General features: G+C 40.5%; 1 protein-coding gene and 1 pseudogene across 1 annotated transcript in view; both read left to right on the top strand.

Annotated features, from left to right (window-relative positions):
* Positions 1-26229, top strand: part of LOC110166333 (inositol polyphosphate-5-phosphatase A) — a 485134-nt gene that overhangs the window by 290351 nt on the left and 168554 nt on the right. The window contains exon 8 of the mRNA XM_055162594.1: positions 3621-3740. Within this exon, the coding sequence (XP_055018569.1) occupies positions 3621-3740 (120 nt within the window). The remainder of the gene's footprint in view (positions 1-3620; positions 3741-26229) is intronic.
* LOC129411652 (5S ribosomal RNA) lies at positions 2733-2850 on the top strand (annotated as a pseudogene).

The raw sequence follows: 26229 nt of genomic DNA, 5'->3' as shown, positions 1-26229 counted from the left end.
TCCTGATGACTTCATCAACAAATTGTATGAATCATTGTCGAACCGCATGGATGCGTCCTTCAAGCTCATGGAAGTCATACAAGATATTAAATATGGATCTCACAGCACCACTACTTTCATTCACTGACGTTATGCAACATATTTTTGTATTTGAAGTAAATTATTTGTTCAATTTTCTGTAGGCGACAAAACTTTTGTCTTGCCAAAATCTGACCTTTCTGTGTTCATTAAATGATCAATCTTTCTTCAGTGAAGCAAATTTATTTTAGTATATTGAGCATAATTTGGGAGGGTTTTAGCTTCATATGAGACATTTCTAAAACCAATCGATTAATTTAAAGTCAGGTTATAAGCTTTTGTTTCTACAAAATGGATAAGCGACAAGACTTTTGTCAGGGACTGTATGTTATCATGTTGTTACCTCATCAGAAATACTTGGGGCTTTGTTTTGTTTCATTCACTCATGTTTAACGCACAAATCCTTGCATATTTAGGCTGAACTCTTCTCTCAAATAAAACAGAAAACGCCCACCAACATTCTTGTAAAGGTGCAAATGCAAAGAATGGTAAAATAAAAGCAAAAAAATGCATAGCGCACTCAGATGGCTAATGTCCAAAAGCTTTTTTTTTTTTTTCATTTTTGAATAACATTTCGGGAAAAAAGCCTTTATCAGATCATTTTAAACTCCATACACTTTCACTAGAATCATTTGAATGATTTCAGCCCTTTAATTGCTCATCTCTTCTAAAGGTAAAAGGAGCTTTTAACTTGAAAACTACCAATTCATGACATCACAAGGTGGAACAGAGCAGTTGGAGCTTTGGAGATGTTACAGACTAATAATAAATGATTACTCAAATGTGTGAACAAAAAACAACTCCAGGTATGTTTTTGATTAAGTATCAACATTATAACGTACTTTAAACCCCACAAGAGTCAATTTTGCCTAATATAAGACCTTTAAGGCACCAGCCACACTAGTACATATTTGAGTCGTTTTTGTTGAGGATGCAGTGTTCGTCCACACTAATCTGATCTAAAACAGCTCCAGAGATGGAACGATCTGGTGCCGCCAGCTCCCACGAATTCATCTGAGTACAGATCTGATCCAGCAGTGTGTGGACGCCTGAAAACACTGATACGCTGACGTAGGAGCTCTAGTTGCGTCCTCATTGGAACCCGTCACTGTGACTTGCACTTTCCTGATTCGCTGTGTTTGTGACATTGGTCATGTGACGTTATTATGGAAAACAGTTTAAACGAACCATAAACAAATGTCTTAAAATCCAGTGTTATGTTCAGTAACAACTGAACCTCATCGTCGGTTCACGAAAAGATTGTTTTCATGCTTGCAATCTTCGCGTTACTGTGTGGATAGGAGAGGGAAGGCTTTGACTTGCGGACACAGAAACAATGTCTGGACGCAAATCGTTTCCGATACGGTGAAATGGTGATATCGTGATTAGTTTCAGTGTAAACGTAATCTCAAACAGAAAACCTCCTCCTCCACCTTGTGATGTCATGTGCTAATACAGGAAGTGCTCCACTGTGTCTCCATACACCATCACTAGAATCATTTGGATAATTTTGGCTCTGGAAATGCTCATCTCTTCTAAAGTTAAAAGGAGTTGTTAACTTGAAAACTACGATTTCATGACATCACAAGGTGGAACAGAGCATTTTGAGCTCTTGGAGATGTTACAGACTGATAATAAATGATTACTCAAACATGTGCGAATGAAACCAAACACAACTCCAGGTCTGTTTTTGATTAAGTATCAATATTCTAACATACCTTAAACCCCACAAGAGTCCATTTTGCATAATTTAGGACATTTAAAACTCTCCAAACTTGTAACACAAATAGCAAATCTGAATTTCCTCTTTGGTCCAGCCTGTGTCTATTTGACTTGCTGTAATTGTGTTAGTGCATATGACAGATGACAAAAAACATTAATATTAGTAGGAGATTTATAGACATACTTAGATGTAGTGTAGGAGAGCAATGCTAGAAGCCAGGGAGGGGCGCGCTAATCTAATTTAAGACTGACATGAGGACTAAAGAGCTGAAATGGTGAGCGTTTGACACAGGCTGGTGAAGAATGGGAGATGCGATTCCAGATGAGATAGACAGGGAATAGACTGTGTAAGTAAGTATTCATTTAGACAAGATATGGCCCGCACAGAGATAAGAGCAATCCTTCTGGGACGTCCCATTGAGGAGAAATAAACCAAAACAACAGGATGGATAGGAGCAGGGAGGAGATGGTCTTTGTGCTCCATTTAGTGATACAGCTGCTGCCTTGATAAAGAGAGAAGCGCATTTGTCAAACACAGAGGAAATCGTGTTGGGGTTGAGACCACAACCGGGAAATGTTACATAGAAACAAAGAAAAAACAGGCATAAAAAAGATGAGATAATAGCAAATAGAGCGTGTGTTTCATTATAATAAGTGAACAGTAAGAATTCTCTAAAACATGCTTGCTTAATATATACTTAAAGGGCGCATATTATGCTATTTTCTGATCTGTTATATACGGTGGTGTGTTTTGTTTCGTTCACACGTTCAATACACAAACCCTGCAGATTTCTCTCAAACTGAAAGCACTCTGTTCCACCTTGTGATGTCATGTGGTGATACAGGAAGTGCTCCACTTTGTTTTAAATGCCGTTCATCTTCACTACAATCATTTGGATGATTTCTACTGAACTAAAGGTAAAAGGTATCTTGTTTATGACCATACCAGCTTGTCAAAGCCTAATCCCATCAGATCTCAGAGGCTAAGCAAGGCTGGGCCTGGTTAGTACTTGGATGGGAGACCGCTGGGAATGCCAGGTGCCACAGGGGGGCACCAGTGGCAAAAACTGTGTCCTTAGGCAAGACACTTCACCCACATTGCCTAGTATGAAAGTGGGGTGTGTGTGAGTGATGGTGGTGGTTGGAGGGGCCGATGGCGCAGATTGGCAGCCTTGCTTCCGTCAATCTGCCCCAGGGCAGCTGTGGCTACAGTAGTAGTTTACCACCACTGAGTGCTGAGTGAATGAATAATGATCTGTAAAGCGCTTTAGGTATCTTGAAAGGCACTATATAAATGCAGTGATTAATTAATACAATTATAAAGGGACAGTCTGGAATTTTGGACATTGGACCTCATTTCCTAGTGAGTCAGAGTGTTGGAGACGTGTGGAGACACTTTTTAAAATATTCCATCCAGTCCTTGTATTTGCAGAGGTCGCTGGTTGTAGGTTAGTGCATGTCAATGGCCATAGTTATCCTGCCACTAAAAACAGTCTTACCCACTCCACAAAACTCCCAAAGTAAATCTATTATTACACCAGACTGTCGATGTAAATGTCTGTGTTGATAGAATAATGTTTGAAAAGAAACTAACCTTGCATCATAAAAAGTGGTTTAACAAAGGTCGTATCACAGTTATCATTTAGCCTGTGTTTTTATTGAACCTTATCAAAATTATTTGAAATATATCATATCAAATCGAAAGTACACTGTATCGAAATATGTATTGTATCAGCAACTTCTTAATGATACACAGTCCTAAATCTGACCTCTCTGTAATCTCTGTAAGTATAATAATGCTCTGTGTGTTTTGTGTGCAGTGCCTTTGACCTGGTGAACATCCACCTGTTCCACGATGCGTCGAACCTGGTGGCCTGTGAGAAGAGCCCCTCTGTGTACTCTGGGACCAGGCAGAAGGCTCTGGGATACGTCCTAGACAGGTACAACACAACCAGAAACACAACACAACCAGAGACACGACAGAACACAACCAGAAACACGACACAACACAACCAGAAACACGACAGAACACAACCAGAAACACGACAGAACACAACCAGAAACACGAACACACACAACACAGAACACGAACAGAACACAACCAGAAACACGACACAACCAGAAACACGACAGAACACAACCAGAGAGACGACACAACGAGACACACACACAACACAGAAACACGACACAGACACACAACCAGAGACACGACACACAACACAGACAGAGACACGACACAAACACCAGACACGACACGAGACACGACACAACCAGAGACACGACACAACCAGAGACACGACACAACCAGAGACACAGACACACAGAGACACGAAGACACGAGACACGAACACCAGAGACACGACACAACAGACACACGACACAACCAGAGACCACAACAGAGACACGAACACAACCAGAACACGACACAGACACGAACCAGAGACACGACACAACCAGAGACACGACAGACACAGAGACACGACACACACAGAGACACACAACACAGAGACACGACACAAGAGACACACACCAGAGACACGACACAACCAGAGACACGACACAAACCAGAAGACACGACACGAGACACACACACCAGAGACACGACACAACCAGAGACACGACACAACCAGACACGACACGACAGAGACACGACACAACCAGAGACACGACACGAGACACACACAGAGACACGACACGACACACACAGAGACACACGACACAACCAGAGACACGACACAACCAGAGACACGACACAACCAGAGACACGACACGACACAACCAGAGACACGACACACGACACAACACACGACACAGAGACACACACAACCAGAGACACGACACAACACAACCAGAGACACGACACAACGACACACACAGAGACACGACACAACCAGAGAGACGACACAACCAGAGACACGACACGACACATCCAGAGACACGACACAACCAGAAACACGACAACACAACCAGAGACACGACAGAACACAACCAGAAACACGACACAACACAACCAGAAACACGACACAACCAGAGACGCGACACAACCAGAGACACAACACAACCAGAGACACAACACAACCAGAGACACGACACAACACAACCAGAGACACGAACACAACCAGAGACACGACACAACCAGAGACACGACACAACCAGAGACACGACACAACCAGAGACGCGACACAACCAGAGACGCAACACAACCAGAGACTCGACACAACACAACACGAGACACGACACAACACAACCAGAGACACGACACACACCAGAGACACGACACAACCAGAGACACGACACAACCAGAGACACGACACACAGAACACAACACAGAGACACACACGACACAACCAGAGACACGACGACACAAACCAGAGACACAACACAACAGAGACACGACACAACACAACCAGAGACACGACACAACACACAACCAGAGACACGACACAACACAACCAGAGACACGACACGACACAACACAACACAGAGACACGACACGACACACACCAGAGACACGACACACAACCAGAGACACGACACAACACAACACAGAGACACGACACAACACAACACAGAGACACGACGACACAACCAGAGACACACAGACCAGAGACACAACACAAACCAGAGACACGACACAACACAACCAGAGACACAACACGACACAACCAGAGACAACGACACAACCAGAGACACGGACACAACACAACACAGAGACACGACACAACACAACCAGAGACACGACACAACCAGAGACACGACACGACACAACAGACACACAGACACGAACACGACACAACCAGAGACACGACACAACCAGAGACACGACACACCAGAGACACACACCAGAGACACGAACAACACCAGAGACACAGACACAACCAGAGACACACACACGACACAACACAACACAGAGACACGACACAACCAAGAGACACAACACGACACACAACACAACCAGAGACACGACACAACCAGAGACGCGACACAACCAGAGACACGACACGACACAAACCAGAGACACGACACAACACAGAGACAACACAACCAAGAGACACACGACACAACACAACAGAGACACGACACGACACAACCAGAGAGACGACACAACCAGAGACACGACACGACACAACCAGAGAGACGACACAACCAGAGACACGACACAACCAGAAACACGACAGAACACAACCAGAGACGCAACACAACCAGAAACACGACAGAACACAACCAGAGACGCAACACAACCAGACACGACACGACACAAACCAGAGACACAACACGACACAACAAGACACGACACAGAAACACGACACAACACACCAGAGACACGACACAACCAGAACACGACACAGACACAACCAGAGACACGACACAACCAGAGACACGACACACAACACAACCAGAGACACGACACAACCAGAGACACGACACAACACAACCAGAGACACGACACAACCAGAGACACGACACAACACAACCAGAGACACGACACGACCAGAGACACACACAACACAACCAAGAGACACGACACAACCAGAGAACACGACACACAACACAACCAGAGACACGACACAACCAGAGACACGACACAACACAACCAGAGACACGACACGACACAACCAGAGACACGACACAACCAGAGACACAACACAACCAGAGACACGACACAACACAAGAGACACGACATGACACAACAACCAGAGAGACACGACACACACGACACAACCAGAGACACGACACAACCAGAGACACGACACACACACACAGACACAGAGACACGACACAACCAGAGACACGACACAACACAACCAGAGACACGACACAACCAGAAACACGACACAACACAACCAGAGACACGACACAACCAGAGACACGACATGACACGACACAACCAGAGACACGACACGACACGACACAACCAGAGACACGACACAACCAAAGACGCGACATAACACAAGCAGAGACACGACGCGACACAACCAGAGACACGACACAACCAGAGACGCTACATGACACAACCAGAGACACAACACAACCAGAGACACGACACAACCAGAGACGCTACATGACACAACCAGAGACGCAGCACAACACAACACAACCAAAGACAAACACAACCAAAGACACGACACAACCAAAGACACGACACAACCAAAGACACGACACAACCAAAGACACGACACAACCAAAGACACGACACAGACACGTACAAGAGCAGTGTCCATGTTCACTGTTACACTGCTATTTATACTCTCCATTTATAATATGAAAGAAAAGAAAAAACAAAACTCCTGTACACTAAACAAGGCAAAAAGATGGATGCATGTTTGTCCATACATGGTAAACATTCAAATTAGTCCCTGGTAATTCACTTTAGCATGCCTTCACTTCTCTGTAAACATTGCCTATAGAAACACACACACACACACACACTCTCATACAGAGCTGTGTACAAGTCTAATGTGATTTATGTGAGATCCATTTGCAGCAGGCACAATGAACAGAATGATAGAGTGCACGGCTCACCCCTGCTCCGTACCTGGCCATGCTAACACAATAGGTTGTGCTCACGTCATGCAAGAGGTGATGTTATAATTTCAGATGGAGGACAAGGGCCTGTGTAACTCTACGGGCTGTTCGTACGTCTGCATGTGTCGAAAGTTAGTAGTTTATGTTAGGGATTGTGACCACAAATTTGTTATAATAATGAATGAACTTGTGGCTTAAACTCTTTTCAGCTGATAAGATTTGTGTGTGTGTTTGTATAATGGAAAAGTTTTTAAGACTATAGCGCAAAAATATACCGTATTTTTGGACTATAAGGCACACTTACAATTCTTTAATTTTCTCAAAAAAACGGTGCACCTTATGTATTAATTCTGGTTGTGCTTACTGACCTTGAACCGATTTTATGTGGTACACGGCATTTAAAAATCTGTCAAAATGTTTTAGTACGACTTTTGTAAACTACGAAGCCGCTCCGCTTTATGGATTGTCGGAGTATTACGGCTATTGTAGTCAGGAGCCTCATGGAATAAAGTCCAATTTACGGTCCTTAGTCCGACAGAAGTGCGCAAGGAGCGAGCTGTTTTTTTTTCAGTGCTTATAGTTAATGCAAATTAGCCATGTGGTTTTAAGTTTAGTTTCTGTAAAACGTAAACAAATGTGCACAAAGCTGCAATAAACACATTATTACTCAATGTATATTTGAGTCGTCCTCGTAGGAAATAAAAAACAAACTTAAATGATCCACCCGCATTCACATTCATAATCCACATTCACCAAGACAGGGAGGCAACGCCGGGCGAATTACGCCACGATCTGCCGATGCATCGTGGATGTCTGGGCTAAGGGATCAGTCTCAAGTGTCGTCCGTTTGTTTCGCTTAATGCTCCTTATAATCTGGTGCACCTTATAGTCCGAAAAATATGGTAGTTCTCCATTGTTTTTTTATACACAGAGAAGACTTTAAACTTTGTGCCAGTTTTTGTTTTACGTGAATAGGCCCAGTAATTACAGAGTTATTAACGATAAACTAAGTGAAAACATCTGCAATCTGACAGTTAAACAACAAATTCTATCTTTTCTTTTTATAGATTCTTTTTCCAGACTAAAGCCCTTTTCGCACGGGATAAGTACAACCTGGAGACGTCTGGTAATTTGCAAATTACCGCTCCACCTCTGTGTTACTTGCAGCACATTTGCAGGGGATAAGCAAAGTCCATAAATAACTCTATTTTACTGACATTGACTGAGATTGAAAGAGAAAAGAACGCGGAAAGAGATAGACGTCCGTTGATTATACTTGTCCTTGCGAATCTGCTTCTCAGTGTTTGTTGTTGTAATTGTGCACCTTTTCTGCGTTTGGCGAAATATAGTAGGTAATTTACGGCAGAATTTTTACTTTACAAATTACAGACATGGCGCATTTGTACGGGATTAAGATTTCAGGCATCCTCCGAAATTATTTCAAATCACCAAAGATCCACAGGTAAAACTAATCCCGTGCAAATAGGGCTTAAGGTTTAGTTTGTTTTCATACCTGACAGTTTCACTAGTGGTCTTCCTCAGAGTAGTCTGGTAGAATCGTCTAAAATAAACTATCAGGAGACCACACGAACCTTATTGGACTAGTAAATTCTGTCTTTGAATCCTGGCAGGCTTTCCCACTCCGTAATGCTCGGGATCAAGTGTCAAAACTGTACATACCTTACTGGCAGACGTCCATAGAGCTGCATTAGCAAAACAACACTGTAAACTGCTGGGTCACTGCTGGTAAACACGTGTATCACATTATAGTGTCAAACTTTTAATGGTTGCTGTGTTTAGTGTGTGGGATCGTTAATCTACAATGGTTTAACACTAACTAACTGCAAAAACAACCCCAGACTATGTTAGTTATCAAGTTTCTCAATGATATTACAGATGATTGTCACGATGAAACAGAGGGAGAACCCAAAATGCACGAATGCTGTTAAAGTTCTTTTAATATAACAAAAAATTACCCAAAAATATGACAACACACTGACAATGAACCACCAAAGGGCAGAAGAGAACACAGGGTATATATGCCCACAGGTGGACATTAGGGCAGAGTAAACAATCAACAGACAGAAAGTAAAACTCAAAACTACAAACAGACAGGATATATGTCAAAATAAAACACTGAAGGAGAAGATACACCAAAATATGCAAAAACAATGATGACAAAACGTGAACCGTGACAATGATATTATGTCAATCTAGCAGAAATGTTCTAATACGTCTTTTTAAAATGTATTTTTAAGTATCGGACAGAGATGAAACTCTAAAAAATGCCCACAAAAATGCAGATGTTACTTTATAACCTTATTTGGAAACGTAACATAAATTCATTATTATTAGGGATGGACGATATATTGGTACCAGTATTAGTATCGACCAATATTGTGAGTAATTTATCATTATCAGTAGGCGTGTGCAAAAATATCGACATTTCAGTATATTGTATCTTTTAATGTGATGATACAGTATTGATATCGTGGGCTGCTGTATCGATATATATATCGCCAAGAGTATTTTTTGGTATATTTTACTAAATTATTTTGTTACAGAGCTACAGTTTTGTTGCTTGTTTAGAGGAAAGAAACTCGTTTATGCGACACATTTGACATTTTCACTGTTTTGATGATTAAAATGTTTGTGTTTCATATGAACTTTGCACAAGAAGTGGTTTAACAAAGACTTTTAGTATCATACCCATGAGCTTTTCTTTTTTTCTTTTTTTTTAACCACATTGAATTGATTTGAAATATATGGTATCGAATTGAAAGTGCACTGTATCGAGGTATGTATCGTATCGGCAGCTTCTTAATGATACCCAGCCCGAGTTATCAGTCACTTTTTGAATAGACTAAAGAATTATATGACTGTATTTTTACAAAAACATGTAACTATCTAACTATTATTTTATATTCCACTAGCACAGCACACAGCTTATGAGGAGCCCAGCCCATATCACATGATCGTTATATCCACAATGCAATGTGTGTATCTGTACAGGCCCATGAACATTTGTGTGATATTGGTCACACATGAGAATATCTGTGTCTGTAATTTTTCACGAGTTGCTTATATGTTAGTTCTGTGACTGTAGATCAGTGTGCTGTTGAAGAAATAGAAACGATTTTGATTCCAATGAGAATGTTATCGGCACACGCTGAAAGAGAAAGAAACTGTTATAATAAGTGATTATCTCGAAAACTATTAATATTTTACTATACAAATGCATAGAATTATAAATAGATATAAATTTTTCTGAGATTTTGAGACACTCCCGTTGCTGTAACTCGATCCTTGGCGGAGTTATGACCAAAAATGCATATTTGACCTTGGTTACCTCGACCTTTAAGTGGCCTTGACCAGTTTCAACCTGTAACATCCAGTGTTATGTGTGTGCCAACTTGTGTGATGATTGGGTGAATATTTTAACCCGCAGATGGTTCAGAAATTGCCGAAATTGCCAATCCTTTATAATGGCGTGACCTTTCAAATGACCTCGGATCATCACCAAACTTTATTTTAAGGCATCGGGCGCGGGGGCTTGACCCACGGTCCAAATTTGGTGACATTCGGTCCATAAATGGCGGAATTATTGCGAGTGGACAGACACACAGACACACAGGGTGAATACAAAACCTGGTCAACCCTTCCCAATCCTGGAAATATTGATATCGACAAATATCGTTTATCGTTGACCAAATATTGGAATTTGATATCAGCACATCCCTAATTATAATTTCTTCGTCTTCTTCTAGCACTTACGATAATTTTCCATATCTTCAAAACAACATTAACGATATGATCTATACTCTGATGGTAATTTGAATATTCTGACGTCACTTGAACCCAGCGTCTGCACAGGTGACCTCTCCGTTGTCGGAACACATCTGAATGCGAGACGCGGCCGCTCCCTCGCCGACTACATGCATAAAGGCTGGCATATATTACCCACTACAACCACTCAAGGCTCGTGAGTTATTGTGCGCGTTGCCGGGTCCTGCGCTCATATTTTACCTGTTTGTTGTCGTGATTTGATGAAAGAATTGTCCCGGTTTAATGGACAGTGAAGTGGGAGTGTTTAGAACAAAATAGCAGCTTTTGCAGTTTTTTATGACGTTGTAACTTACCTGGATTTATAGTCGTAATGAAGTTTGAAACGCGCGTTCTTGTTGCCATGTACGCCAAAGTGTTTTCATCTCATTTGCTCCAGCTTTTTTCGCGCTTTAGTCCTTGATTTATTTTTGAGGGTCACCTTAAAAGTGGATTGAAAACAATGACGCGTTGTGTAATTTTTCTGAAGTCTGTGATGGGAGGATTAATCAGCAGATGAAGTTGGATGGCTGGTGTCAGGGCTCGGGCTGCTTTGAAAAGTAATTGCGTGAGACGGTTTCTCTCTGATTTCTATGGATTGTAATTAATTTGAAAATGTACATAACGATTTTTAAAAGATCAAATCTACCGCTTGTTATTGTTAAGAAATGTTTTAGAAAGTTGAAAAGCTTTATAAACCTGAACTACATTTTCTTCTCTTTGTCCTCCTTCATGAATTTGATGATTGTTTTGGTTTTGATGATTGAATTTCGATTTAATTACATGGCCTAATACCTGTTGTAAATATAAATTATAGTTTTACACCAATCAAGAAGCAATTTGCAAAGTAATGTTGAAAATTTTGGAAAATTACAGGAAATAGTAACACTTAAATGATTAAAATTGTAATCGAATTTGACATTCACGCTTACGTCACAAACCAGGAAGACGTTTGGAAAGATACATTGACGATTTTCGGTCTATTTCCCGACACTGGGCTCACCGATCGATTGTGATAAAACCCACTGAAGTAAATGTGATCAGCGGTAAAATGAAGACTGCAGACGCATGTGCTGTTTGGAATCATCTTGAATTTGGCGTCTCATCTCTTCTAATCGCATGTACCCAGTGCGCTCGGAGTCGTGTGTCATGGGGAAACAATGAAAACTGAGGTGTGGTTGTAATTGTTGATGAGCCGAACATAACAGAACACTACAATGACATAGAGATGAAGAAAACTGGGACATTTTCTAATTTTTCCTAGATTTTGTCAGATTTACTGTTTTCGGACTAAAAGTCACTCCGAAGTCACACCAGCCAAAAAATGTGTAATGAACAAGAAAAAAACATATATAAGTTGCACTTTTTGGGAGAAATCTATTGTATAAAATCAGAGACCAGGAACCGACATTTCATCTTGAAAGTCAAGTTCTAGTAAAAACAATAGAACAGAGAATGACAGATTGTTAACGTCACATATGAACAGTTCTTCAGATTAAACTATAGCATCAACAACAGAACAGAACAAGTTTACCAAACTCTCCATCTCACTCCAAATCACTAAATCCATTGAATTCTTCATCCTCTCTGTCACTTCTGAAGAACTCTGTGACCTCTGGAGGTAAACATAGCGCCACTTCCTCAGACTCAGCGTCAGTTCCAGTTAGAATTATTCTGGCCTTTTGAATCCCGACAGGATGGTTTTCGGTGTCACTGAAGTCCAGACTTTGTCCATCCATCCAGTGACTTCCAGGAAAGTTGCTTGGTGCATCCTCCTGGTGTCACAAGTTTCTCGCTCACTTTAAACTTTCTTTCTGTTGCTCGATTACCGTTTTCGGTTGCAGATTTTGCTACTTGTTGCTTGTAATCTGTAAAATATGATTTTCTTTTGGGGGCATTAGAGTTCTGTCTTCTCAGTCGTCTTTATAAGTGTGTTTAAGTTAAAAATTTTCAGTGGTGCAGAAGTAATGGTGCGATCGACTGACATGATACAGACAGGACAGAGGCTCTTTCTGCAGGAGACATGCGCAGTAGAGCCAAGTGACAGTGGTACAGGAGGAACAGGAGCAGCAGATACTGACACACAAGACTACAGCGCCCTCTCAAGGCTGTCAGTGTGAACATTTTAATATATAAGTCGCACCGGAGTATAAGTCGCAGGAAACACCCAAACCATGAGAAAAAGTGTGACTTATTGTCCGAAAAATACCGTACTACTGTGAAGTTGTCATCACGTTTCCAAACGTCTTTCTGGTTTGTGACTTAAACGTGAATAGAGCCTATCATTTGTGATCATTCTAAAACTCGGTGTCTGTGTATCTTGTATTACCTTGGCGTCCGCATGCAGGTCTGTTCTAACCTCAATACAAATTTGAGGTCACGTAGCGTAACCCGAGAGCTATGATGCGCGTTCCCTGACTCCTGCTCGTATATTTAGTTTGTCCCATCGTGTCCGTGTCCAGAGTGAGAACCGGGAGCGCCGCGGCGGAGGGAGGGGCTTTGTAAAGGGCGGTGAATAATGGCCGGCTCTTTTCAGCGCGCTTGCTAACCTTTTGGCAGCCACCGGCACAGTGCATTCTCCTGCCTCCGTCCTCCGGGACAATGTGCCCAATGGGAGAGGCTTTCAATGCAGGAACGCCACCAACATAGTCCCATTCAGCGGCGTTTGGGAACCAGCTTTAGGCCCTTTGTGTGTCCCACTGACTCCTACGGCGGCTGAAAGGAGAGCAGGAAAAGCCAAACCCCTCTTTCTCTCTCTCCACCTCTCCACCTCTCCCCCCCCCTCGCGCTCTCTATCCCCTGTTTTCTCTTGCATTCTCTCTATCTTTCATTCTCTGTCCTCGTGTTTTCTGTCACTTTCTCTCTATCCCTCTTTACCCCTCAGGATCCAGTTTTGTTTTTTGGACTTTCTCCTTTCTCACTCATCCCCCGTTTTCTGTCACTAGTTCTCTCCCTCTCTTATCCTGTATTCCTCTCTCTCTCTCTCTCTCATTTTATCTACTTGTTTTCTCTCTTCTTTTCACTCTGTCCACTCTCTACTCTCTGTATTCTTTTGTATTTCTTTCTTTTCAGTCAATCCAAAATCTATCTTTCTATCTCTCCCCCCTCTCGCGCTCTCTATCCCTGTTTTCTCTTGCATTCTCTCTATCTTTCATTCTCTGTCCTCGTGTTTTCTGTCACTTTCTCTCTATCCCTCTTTACCCCTCAGGATCCAGTTTTGTTTTTTGTTTTTTGGACTTTCTCCTTTCTCACTCATCCCCCGTTTTCTGTCACTAGTTCTCTCCCTCTCTTATCCTGTATTCCTCTCTCTCTCTCTCTCATTTTATCTACTTGTTTTCTCTCTTCTTTTCACTCTGTCCACTCTCTACTCTCTGTATTCTTTTGTATTTCTTTCTTTTCAGTCAATCCAAAATCTATCTTTCTATCTCTCCCCCCTCTCGCGCTCTCTATCCCTGTTTTCTCTTGCATTCTCTCTATCTTTCATTCTCTGTCCTCGTGTTTTCTGTCACTTTCTCTCTATCCCTCTTTACCCTCAGGATCCAGTTTTGTTTTTTTGGACTTTCTCTCTTTCTCACTCATCCCCCGTTTTCTGTCACTAGTTCTCTCCCTCTCTTATCCTGTATTCCTCTCTCTCTCTCTTTCATTTTATCTACTTGTTTTCTCTCTTCTTTTCACTCTGTCCACTCTCTACTCTCTGTATTCTTTTGTATTTCTTTCTTTTCAGTCAATCCAAAATCTATCTTTCTATCTCTCCCCCCTCTCGCGCTCTCTATCCCTGTTTTCTCTTGCATTCTCTCTATCTTTCACTCTCTATCCTCATGTTTTCTGTCACTTTCTGTCTATCCCTCTCTACCCCTCAGGATCCTGTTTTTTTGTTGTTGTTTTTTTTGTTTTTTTGGACTTTCTCACTCATCCCCCGTTTTCTGTCACTAGTTCTCTCCCTCTCTTATCCTGTATTCCTCTTTCTCTCTCTCTCTCTCTCTCTCATTTTATCCACTTGTTTTCTCTCTTCTTTTCACTCTCTCCTCTCTCTACCCTCTGTATTCTTTTGTATTTCTTTCTTTTCAGTCGATCCAAAATCTATCGTTCTATCGCTCCCCCTCTCGCGCTCTCTATCCCTGTTTTCTCTTGCATTCTCTCCATCTTTCATTCTCTATTCTCGTGTTTTCTGTCACTTTCACTCTTTCCCCTTCAGTGTCTTGTTTTTTTACACTTTCTCTCTCCTTTCTCTCTCTTCCCCTGTGTTTTTTGTAACTCGTTCTCACCCTCTCGTGTCCTGTATTCCTCTCTTTTCGGTCTCTCTCTCTCTCTCTCTTTCTATCCACCTGTTTCCTCTCTCTCTATCCTCTTTATTCTTTAGCACCCTCTATCCCTTTCTCTCTCTCTCTCTCTCTCTCTCTCTAAATCAATCCAAAATCTGTCTTTCTATCTCTCCCTCTCTCCCGCTCTCTATCCCTGTTTTCTTTCATTCTCTATCCTGATTTTTTTTATCACTTTCTCTCTATCCCTCTCTCCCCATCCACCTGTTTTCTCTTTTTTTCACTCTCTCCTCTCTCTACCCTCTGTATTCTTTTGTATTTCTTTCTTTTCAGTCAATCCAAAATCTATCTTTCTATCGCTCCCCCTCTCGCGCTCTCTATCCCTGTTTTCTCTTGCATTCTCTCTATCTTTCACTCTCTATCCTCATGTTTTCTGTCACTTTCTCTCTAACCCCCTCAGTGTTCTGTTTTTTTTTGCACTTTCTCTCTCCTTTCTCTCTTCCCCATTTTCTGTCTCTCGTTCTCTCTCTTTCGTGTCCTGTATTCCTCTCTGTTTGCTTTTTCTTTCTTTCTCTCTCTATCCTCTTTATTCTTTAGCACTCTCTATCCCTTTCTCTCTCTCAATCAATAAATCAATCAATCAAAAATCTATCTCTTTGTATCTCCCTCCTTCTCTCCCCCTCAGTATTCAGATTTTTTTTGCACTTTCTCTCTTCTTTCTCTCTCTTCCCTTTTTCTGTCACGCCTTCTCTCCCTCTCTTATGCTGTATTCCTCTCTTTTCGTTCTTCATTTTCTTTCTTCTCCTCTCTCTCATTCTATCCACCTGTTTTCTCTCTTCTTTGCACTCTCTCCTCTCTCTACCCTTTGTATTCTCTCTTTCTATCCACTCTCTTTCTCTGTTCCACTCTTTCGCTCCTCCTTTCTATCGCCTCTGTTTTCTCTGTCTCTCTTGCTCTCTGTCCATCTCTCTTCTCTATCCCTCTGTTTTCTCTTTCCCTTTCTTTCACCCATCTCATCTCGCTCTCTCTCTACCCCTCCCCTTTTATTTCTGTATAACTTTCACTCTCTATCCCTCTGTTTTCTCTTTCACTCTCTCTGCACAGCACTCTAATCTCCCAAGTTTGAGGAGGGGCCAGTGAACACACCACCGGCTGAGATCATTTTAAAGTGAACTGTGACTTTTTGTGGTGGAATATTTAATTACAGGTGTTTTTATTGGTCAAAAATTCCTTCAAAACACATATTCTTATTGGAAACTGGGCCATCTCTCCTTAAATTTGACCTGTAACTTAAAAAAGAACGAAAAAAGTCTAATTGTTTTCAGTTTTTTTGTGAAAATCTGGTACCACACCTTTAATTAAAAGAAGTCCAGATGCTATAACATGAATTAAATCTACATTATTTCCCATTTAAAACACTTTTGTGAATGAAATTTGGCACCCCACTGGAAAAAAACAAAATATAGTTCAATTAAAATGACTTAAATTAAGAACATTTTACTTTATTTGAGCCGATTCAACATGACAAGTAAAATTATCTACCAATGGAATAAGTGTGTTTTTGTAATTTTAAGTGCAAAAAGTTGTTGTTTTTGTTATTTTAAGTGTATCCAGATGTATTTTCATATTATATAAGCAGATAATTTTAATCAAGTGAACTTTACTCAAATCGTGATAAAACTTTCTTAATTCAAGTCGTCTTAACTTGACTAGATTTTGTTTTTCTGTCTTTATTTTCCTCCTTCTCACCTCTTTTTCTGTCCTCGCGGTTCTCTAATCTCCCAGCTCTGAGGAGGGGCCCTGAACACACACACACACACACACACACACAGAAGAGGATCCCGCTCCAGCCTGTTGTCCTTATCAGGGCCTATAATGCAGCTTAGGGCCCATTGAGAGACATGAGATAAGCTTTTCCTCTGTGGCCTTTAAACGGTGCTCACTGTTTATCTGTGAGTGATCCAAAGCTCCGGGGACAAAGGCGAGAGGGGGAACGTTTAGCGGACGGACCTCTCTATTGAGTGGGATCAGAAGGGCTCCACCCGCCGCCTGTACTCATGTGGTAACACGGCACAATACCAGAGAGCTCAGAGTGGAGGAATGCATTTTAAATCTGCTTTTTCTGTCTTTAAATATGTATTTGTGAGCAGACGACAAGAAAAGACTGAAGTTTTTACGTGATTATTGTTCAGATATGTAACTGGCTCTGTCTGGCCTAAACCAAAAATGTAGTTCACAGTAGATAAAAAAATATATATATAATTAATAGTTAAATGCATAATAAGCATCAACATCAGGTATCAACAAGTGGTCACTTCTCTTATTGCAATTGGTAAAATAAAAAAATAAAATGACCAGATGTGGAAATAAATAAATTATAATAATAATAATAATGATTATAATGATACAAATGATAATAACGATAACGAATAATGATACCAATGATAATAACAATAGTAATGATAACGATAACAACGATAATGATGATAACAACAACAAAGATAATAATAACGACAATAATGACAACGATAACAACGATAATAACGATAACTAATAATTATGACTGTAATAATGATAACAACGATAATGATGATATCAACAATAACAACAATAACTGTAATAAGGATAACGATAATAATAACGATAATAACAATAACTGTAATAACAATAATAACGATAAAAATTATAACGACAACGACGATAATGACGATAATATCGATAATGACGATAATTGTGATAACGATAAAAATGATAACAACGATAATAATGATAATGATAATAACAATAACTGTAATAACAATAATAACGATAATAATGATAACGATAATGATGATAACAACAATAACTGTAATAAAGGTAATAATGATAACGATAACAACGGTAACGATAATAACTGTAATAACGATAACAACGATGATAATAACAACAATGATGATAATGATAATAACGACGATAATAACAATAATAACAATAACTGTAATAAGGATAACGATAATAAGGATAACGATAACTGCGATAATAATAACTGTAATAATGACAACGATAATAACAATAACAACGATAACAATAATGACAACAACGATAAAAATGACAATAACAATGATAACAATGATAATGATAACGATAATTACAATAACGATATTTATGATAACAATAATAAAAATAATTTAAAAAATGAAACTGTCTTTTTTTTTTTTCCATTCATACAAAAATTAAATAATACAAATTGTCTGTAAATATACTTATATTTTCAGCTTCCTGTTATATGCAACTCTCCCATTCCGAAAATATAATATTTAGTTTTTAATTGTTAAGCACTATGGCAATTGTCCTAATTTCTCATCATTCCCCAAACCCATGGATACACAGATAAAACATTGCCAGCAGTTATAATATAATCCTTTCAAATCTAGTGAATTAAAAGTCTGGCTGTAACACGGAGCCGCATCTGAAGCATCTTGTGGATTCATAGCGTCAGATAAAACCCACATTATCTCTCCTTTTTCTTTCGCCTTTTGTGGATACGAGTTTGTTTTCACCCAACTTCCTTTCAAACCCGCGGGTCCAGTTCAGCTCCGAATAGTTTTACATTACAACTGTGAAATCCCACATAAAGACCCCTTTTGTGCGCCCCCTTTATTTTCACACAAATATAGTCCATTGTCAGCGTGTTGAAGTTAATTTGATCAACATTGGGAACATTTAACTGCTTTGTCCGCTGAATAGGCCTGTTTCATGGTCATTTTCGGCCCATTCAAATGCAATGATTGGCAGAAAAATAATGTTACGCTTAACAATTCAGAGCAATTAGTTTCCCATGGGCAGGCAGTGGGCCGCGCCGGGCTCCACACAGCGTTGCATTGTGGGTCCGTAGATGGTCATCAGTCAACTGTCACCCTCACTGAAAGAGGCTCCAAGCTAAATGTTTCCCTTTTGGCTTTTCCCAGAACACGCTGAAGCTAAAGAGTGCGCTCCAGCCAAGCACAGGGAGGGCCCGGGACATCCTCCTACCACCAGAATGAATTTATTATGCAAATCGGAGACACATTAACCAAAGCAAGTGTCGCCAGTACAAGAGATGTGCATGTTTTAGCCCCGACTTGTGTGAGTCTACGCAGCGGGGTGAAGGTTTGAGATAAGATTAACTTTGTGTGCGGAGTTATGAGGGAGTTTCAGAATTAAAACTTACAAGAACAGTGATTAAAAACCTCTAAGATTATGAAAAAATACACAACCAAAGTTAAAAGTTTAGACTCAAACTCTCATTAAGTGTTTTTTTTTTATATATGTTTACTAGGGGTGAGCAAAAATATTGAAATATCGTTATATCGTATTGTTTAATGGGACGATACAGTATCGATATCATGGGCGTCTGTGTCGATATATCACCAAGAGTATTTTTTTGGTATATTTTATTGAATTATTTTGTTACAGAGCTACAGTTTTGTTGCTTGTTTAGAGGAAGGAAACTCATTTATGCGACACATTTGACATTTTCACTGTTTTTGATGATTAAAATGTGTGTGTTTTATACTAACTTTGCACAAGAAATGGTCCAACAAATTTTTTTAATATCACAGCCATCATTTTGCTTTTATTTTTATTTGAACCGTATCGAATCAATTTGAAATATATCGTATTGAACCAAAAGTGCACTGCATCGACGTATGTATCGTATCAGCAACTTCTTAATGATACCCAGTCCTAATATTTACTAGGGTGTGCACATATATCGATATTTATTCTATCATATAATATGATGATACAGTATCGATATCATGGGTGTCTGTCGATATATCGTCAAGAGTTTTTTTTGTATATTTTACTGAATTATTTTGTTAACTACAGTTTTGTTTCTTGTTTAGTGGAAGGAAACTTGTTTATGTGACACATTTGACATTTTCACAGTTTTGAGGATTAAAATGTTTGTGTTTCTTATAAACTTTGCACAAGAAGTGTTTTAACAAAGACTTTTAGTATCACAGCCATAATTTAGCTTTTTTTTTTTTAATTTTTTTATTGAACCTTATAGAATCAATTTGAAATATATTGTATTGAATCGTATCAAATCGTAAGCTCACTGTATCGAGATATGTATCGTATCGTGGCCTACGTATCGAGGTTTGTATCGTATCGGCAACTTCTGAATGATACCCAGCCCTAATGTTTACTACTTTTTACATTTGAAATACCTACAGAAAACATCAAATATATGAAGTAAGATATATGGAATTAAAGGGAAAAAAAAGGAAATAATTGCTTCAAATTATAACCAAATCCTCAATTTGGCCGCCCTTTGCTTTCTCGAAAAACATTTAGTAGAATTATTTAACTTTTTTTGTTTATTAAATAATTCCATTATATCTTGCTTCATATATTTGATGTTTTCTGGATGTGTCTAAAATGTAGAAAGTAAATAGAAAATATAAAAAAAAAAGTTAAACCTGTTTATGAAATTATGACCAGAACAAGAAATAATGGCCAGAGTAGCACCTAAAAGAAAGAGAATGGAACAAACTACTAAAATGTTACTAAAAAGTTATGCAAAGATTTATTTAAAAGTTCAGTGCAGAATTAAGAAATGTTGTTGTAGGTGTTATTATCCTGATCTGTGCAGCGCTTTTTTTTTTTTTTTTTTTTTTTTTACATCTCTATTTGATTTATTGGCGTCTTGTTATTGGCTCGTCGACCTGAGGGCCACAAAAAGCAGAGGTTAATCTCTCTCTCCTCTCTCCTCTCGCGCTTTCTCTCTCACCCCTTTCTCTTTCGTCCTCTCTGTCGTCTCTCTCCCTTCTCGCTGTCATCCCTCTCTCTTCCCTTTCTCTTTTAACCCTCTCTCCCCACTCTTCTTACCCTCTTGCTCTTACCCTTCTATCTCTTGTCCCCCTCCTCTCTCACTCCTCTTTCCCCGCTATCTTTTACCTCTGTTACCCCTCTCCCCTCTCTCTCTTACATTTCTCTTTTACCCATCTCTCTCTCTCCCCTCTCTTCTTACCTCTCCCGCTCTTACCCTTTTCTCTCCTCTCTCTTACCTTTCTCTTTTACCCTTCTTTTTCTTCTCCCTCTCTATTCCCCATCTCTCTCCTTCCCCCCTCCTCCCTCTTCTTACCCCTCTCGCTCTTACTCCTCTCTCCCCTCTCTCTCTCACCCTCTCTTCTTACCCCTCTCGTTCTCACCCTTCTTTCTCTTACCTTTCTCTCTTCCCCTTCTCTTTCTTCCCTCTCTCTCTTCCCCATCTCTCTTACCCCTCTTGTACCCCACTCTCTCCTCTCTCTTACCTTTCTCTCTTTACCCTTCTCTTTCTTACCCTTCTATCTTACCATGTCTCTCTCTCTCCCCCTCCTCTCCCCTCTCTTCTTCCCCCTCTCTCTTCCCCCCTCTCTTCCCAATCTCTCTCTTTCCTCTCTCTCTCTCTTCTCTCCCCTCTCTCTCTTACCCCTCTCTCCCCGCTCTCTTACCTTTTCTTTTACCCTTCTCTCTTTTACCCTTCTCTCTTTCTCCTCTCTCTCTTACCCCTCTGTCTTCCCCATCTCTCTCTACCCTCCTCTCTTCTTTCCCCTCTCGCTCTTACCCCTCTCTCCCCTCTCTCTCTCTTGCCTTTCTCTCTTACCCTTCTCTTTCTTACCCTTCTCTCTTACCCATCTCTCTCTTTCCCTTCTCTTTTTTACCCCTCTCTCTTACCCAGTTCTCTCTTACACTTCTCGCCTCTTACCTTCTCTCTTACACTTCTCCTTCTCTTTCTCCTCTCTCTCTTACCCCCCCGTCTTACCCATCTCTCTCTCTACCACCCCCCTTACCCCTCTATCTCTTCCCCTTCTCCCCTCTCTGACCCTTCTCTCCTCTCCCCTCTTTTTTTACCGCTCCTCTCTGTTACCACTTTATCTCACTTCTCCATCTCTTACCCCCCACCCCTCTCTTCCCTCTCTCTCTTCCCTTTCTCCTTTACCCCCCTCTCTCTCTTCCCCCTCTCTAACCCATCTTTCTCTCCGCTCTCTCTCTCGTACCCCTCTCTCTCTTACCTTTTCTCTTTTACCCTTCTCTCTTTCTCCTCTCTCTCTTACCCCCTGTCTTACCCATCTCTTTCTCTACCCCCCTCTCGCTCTTACCCCCTATATCTCTTCCCTTCTCCCCTCTCTGACCCTTCTCTCTCTCCTTTCTTTTTTTTACCGCTCTCTCTTACCCCTCTCTGTTACCACTTTATCTCACTTCTCCATCTCTTACCCCCCACCTTTCTCTCTCTCTCTCCCCTCTCTTTTACCCCCTCTTTCTCTCTTTTACCCCTGTCTCTCTCTCTCTCTCTGTTCCCCGTCTCTCTGTTGACCTGTGTGTTCTTTAACTTAAGTCTGAATGAAAAGGAAAAGTCCGTTTTGTCCGGGGTCGTCTTCCCACATGTCTCACAAAAGACGGATAATTGGCTGTCACATTTCAGAGCTCGGAGTTAATTCTACTTTTGTATTTAGAAAAATGTCGACGCGCAGCTGTTGTCTCCGATAAACGGGGACATATCGAAGATTAACTGACACCTGTTGTGAAAAGAAAAAAAAAAATCTGTAATTCTTTAATTTGAGTGAATTTGATTACAGAGAAATTAAATTAAACGTAACGGCTTAAATGGATTTGGGGAATTCTGCGTTTTTTCTCTTACATTTACAGTATTAAAGTTGGACGGTGTAACTTTCTGTTGTGGGGTATGTCACCTGCTTGTCTCCATGGAGATGTAATCGCTTTGCCTGGAATGTCCCACAGTACGGCTTTTCTATCTCGTGTGGGGCTTTTATTGCTAAAAAGTAGTGTGGAAATACATTAATTCTTACTCTGAGCTGAGTTGTTTTTTCACAGACCTGAACAGTAACAATAGAAATCTGAAAAGTTACATAGTGTACCTTTAAAATCACAGTTAATTTATGTATCTCTCTAATTAAGTCTAGTTAATTTTTACCTAAACCCATTGTAAGTCCATGTGTGATTGGTGTATAAATGAATAATGCAACTCAATAATGCACTTACTTTCTAAACAGACCTGGAGTTGTGTTTTGTTTCATTCACACATGTTTAACACACAAACTCTGCACAATTATAGTCTGATTCATCAGCCGGTTTCACTTTATAGAAACCGTCTGACCTCACAGCATTAGAATTAACCAATAGCACCAAATAGCAGCGATTAATCAACCAATCGCTGCTATTTGGTCATGATGTATGTAATGCGACAAATCCCGTAGGAAGAAGGACAATAACGTCTTTCCCCTTGATAAAATTCACCAAACATTCTCTATGTTCCAGCTTTAAATCCTCGATCTCGGGAATCGTTGCCAACACAGAATGTCTGTCGTCTTCTACATCCATCTCGACCACTTTGTTTACTGTTGTGCTGTATCACAAAAGGGACTCAGACAGGAGCTTGAGTTTGACGTCATGACTTCACAGCTCTTCACTGATTGGTCGGTGTGCGGTCTCCAACTTTTCCAACTATTCTGATTCCTGACTAGTCGCTGGAGAGAAATGAAAATGAGCGGAGGCACTAGGTAGCTTGCATATTTAGGCTTCGTCCCTCAAAATAAACGCACCCTATTCCACCTTATGTCATGTGGTAATACTGGAAGCACTACTCTGTGTTTTTAAATGCCTTCAGTATGGCTCCATTCAGACTTAATGCTCAATTCAGGGTTTTTTTGTGATAACAGATGTTTTTGCAAGGTCGTTCATATTTCCAATTAAATGCGAATTGTATGTGATCTCCAGTGTGAACTTTAAAAGTGTCCCGCATTAGAGGACGCGAGGACGACGCACACAGCATTTGGCTGTTTTAAAGTTGCTGTTGTACCGGAGCCAGAACATGTACATCTTATTTGTTTTAAGGAGGAGATTAAGAAGAAGGAGAAGGATGAGGTTTTTGTTCATCATACCCTCACGTTCCTACTTCAATGCAAAATAGTGACGTTTGTCTCTTGTTAATGACATGTAGGTGGGATGAATGCGACCTGGCTGTTCAGACTGAAGTCGCATGTCAAAAGATCAGATATGTATCGGTTTTAGGAGCACATATCCAAGTGGCCTGGGTCGCATTTGAAAAAAATTGGATTTGTGTCGTTCAGACTGGCATTAAAAGATCAGATACAGGAGCATAGAGGCGAAAAAAAAATTAATTTGGGTCACTTCAGGCTACAGTCTGAACTTATTCTAAGATTCATTTGGATCATTTCAGCTCTGGAATTGCCAATCTCTACTGAACAAAAGGTAAAAGGAGCTGTTAACTTGAAAACGACCACGACATGAGTTGGAACAGAGCATTTTGAGCTTTGAAGATGTAGACAGACTAATAATAGTTACTCGAACATGTGAATGAAACAAAACACAACTCCAGGTTTGTTTTTGAGGAAGTTAGAGCATTATAACATGGCTAAAAGCTCTCAAGAATCCAACTTTTGAACTGTGTATCAACTTTATAAAGCGGTTTTATGAATAAGATACAGTTTTGGACCAATATTGCCTTAGAATTTACAAGTTTTCGAAATCTAGAAAGCAAGTAATAGATGAGTTTTGTCCATTCTCGTGCACATCGCTCTTAAATCTCACGTTGTCGCCTCGTCCCCTGTGTGTGCGTAACCTCTGAGTGACCGGGCTACATCCTGGTCCTGTCCTTGTCTCCGTGGGCGTTGGGTGGGACCGTCCCGTGAACAGGGGGACGACGGAGAGGCAGACCCCAGTGTCAGAGGTGCTTTCTGGGGCCACCCTCAGTCCATTCACCCCCTCCCCTCCAGAACATTCTTCACAATGTTAACATTCTTCTAAATTCAGCCACATTTACGTACAATGGCCCAGCGCGTCCAGCCCCGCCATTGTGCCGCGAGTCTAACCTGACCGGCCAAATTATGGTAAGTCACGGAGTCAATATAGTGCTGACATGGCCCCCTCTTGCACCCTCATAATCTCACACACACTGTCTATTACGGCGAGCTTTAGCTGTCAATCACTCACCGTAATCTGGGCCGGAGTCACTGGAGGATGGCGGCCGCTGGGAAAAAGTCAAAACAAGAAGGTTGAGAAGAATTTTTATTATTTAAATGCATTTAAGAGGTCCAGAGAGGGTTCGGCTTTTGTTTTAGTTGTTAATCCGAGGCGTAATTTGACGTAAAAGTAAATTTTATAGGTTTATTGTGTATTATTAAGGCTGTAAATGCATTTAAGTGGCGTGAGAAGGGTTTGTAATTTTAGTTTTAGTCGACAATTTGACATAAAAACTTCAATTTTAAGGTTCCATATTGTGGATTTTTAATTCTGTTCGAGGTTGGAATCACGATCTTCTTTAAAGATTCGTTACGTAACTTTTCTCATGGAGTGTTTGCCACCAGTTTGAATAAAATGTTCCAGGGTATGGCGTTTAAACTGATCATTTCCAGCGAAGACAAACGGGTCAGATCAGTGGAGAGGCGATCCTGTTCACATTAAGAATGACTTCTACATTTGAAATTGAAAAAAAAAAAATCAACATTCGAGACAAATTAGAGCATCTGCAGACAAGAATGTGGCACACTCTCCATCAGAAAAGTTACACAGTGCACCTATAAATATAAAGTGTGAAAAAACTCCAGCAGAGGGCGCAAGGACTCCAGACGTTGGTGCTCTGAAAAGTAAAACTAGTTAAAACGAGCAAAGAAGAGACTGCAGCAAATTTATGAGGACAGATATGATTCTTAATTCACTTTAACGTCGAACTTGCTAAAGATCTAGTATTTTTCAAACGTGCAAATGTAACAAAAGTTTGATTTTGTTTTGCAGTTGCAGTTCTTGATTAAGAGTTAGTTTAATACAATATAATACC

The sequence above is a fragment of the Boleophthalmus pectinirostris genome, unplaced genomic scaffold (assembly GCF_026225935.1).
Source record: "Boleophthalmus pectinirostris isolate CB_2022bp ecotype Guang Dong unplaced genomic scaffold, ASM2622593v1 HiC_scaffold_5, whole genome shotgun sequence".
NCBI classification, from domain to species: domain Eukaryota; kingdom Metazoa; phylum Chordata; class Actinopteri; order Gobiiformes; family Gobiidae; genus Boleophthalmus; species Boleophthalmus pectinirostris.
The sequence above is the reverse complement of the archived record's forward strand: the minus strand, read 5'-3'. Positions and strand labels throughout refer to the sequence as shown.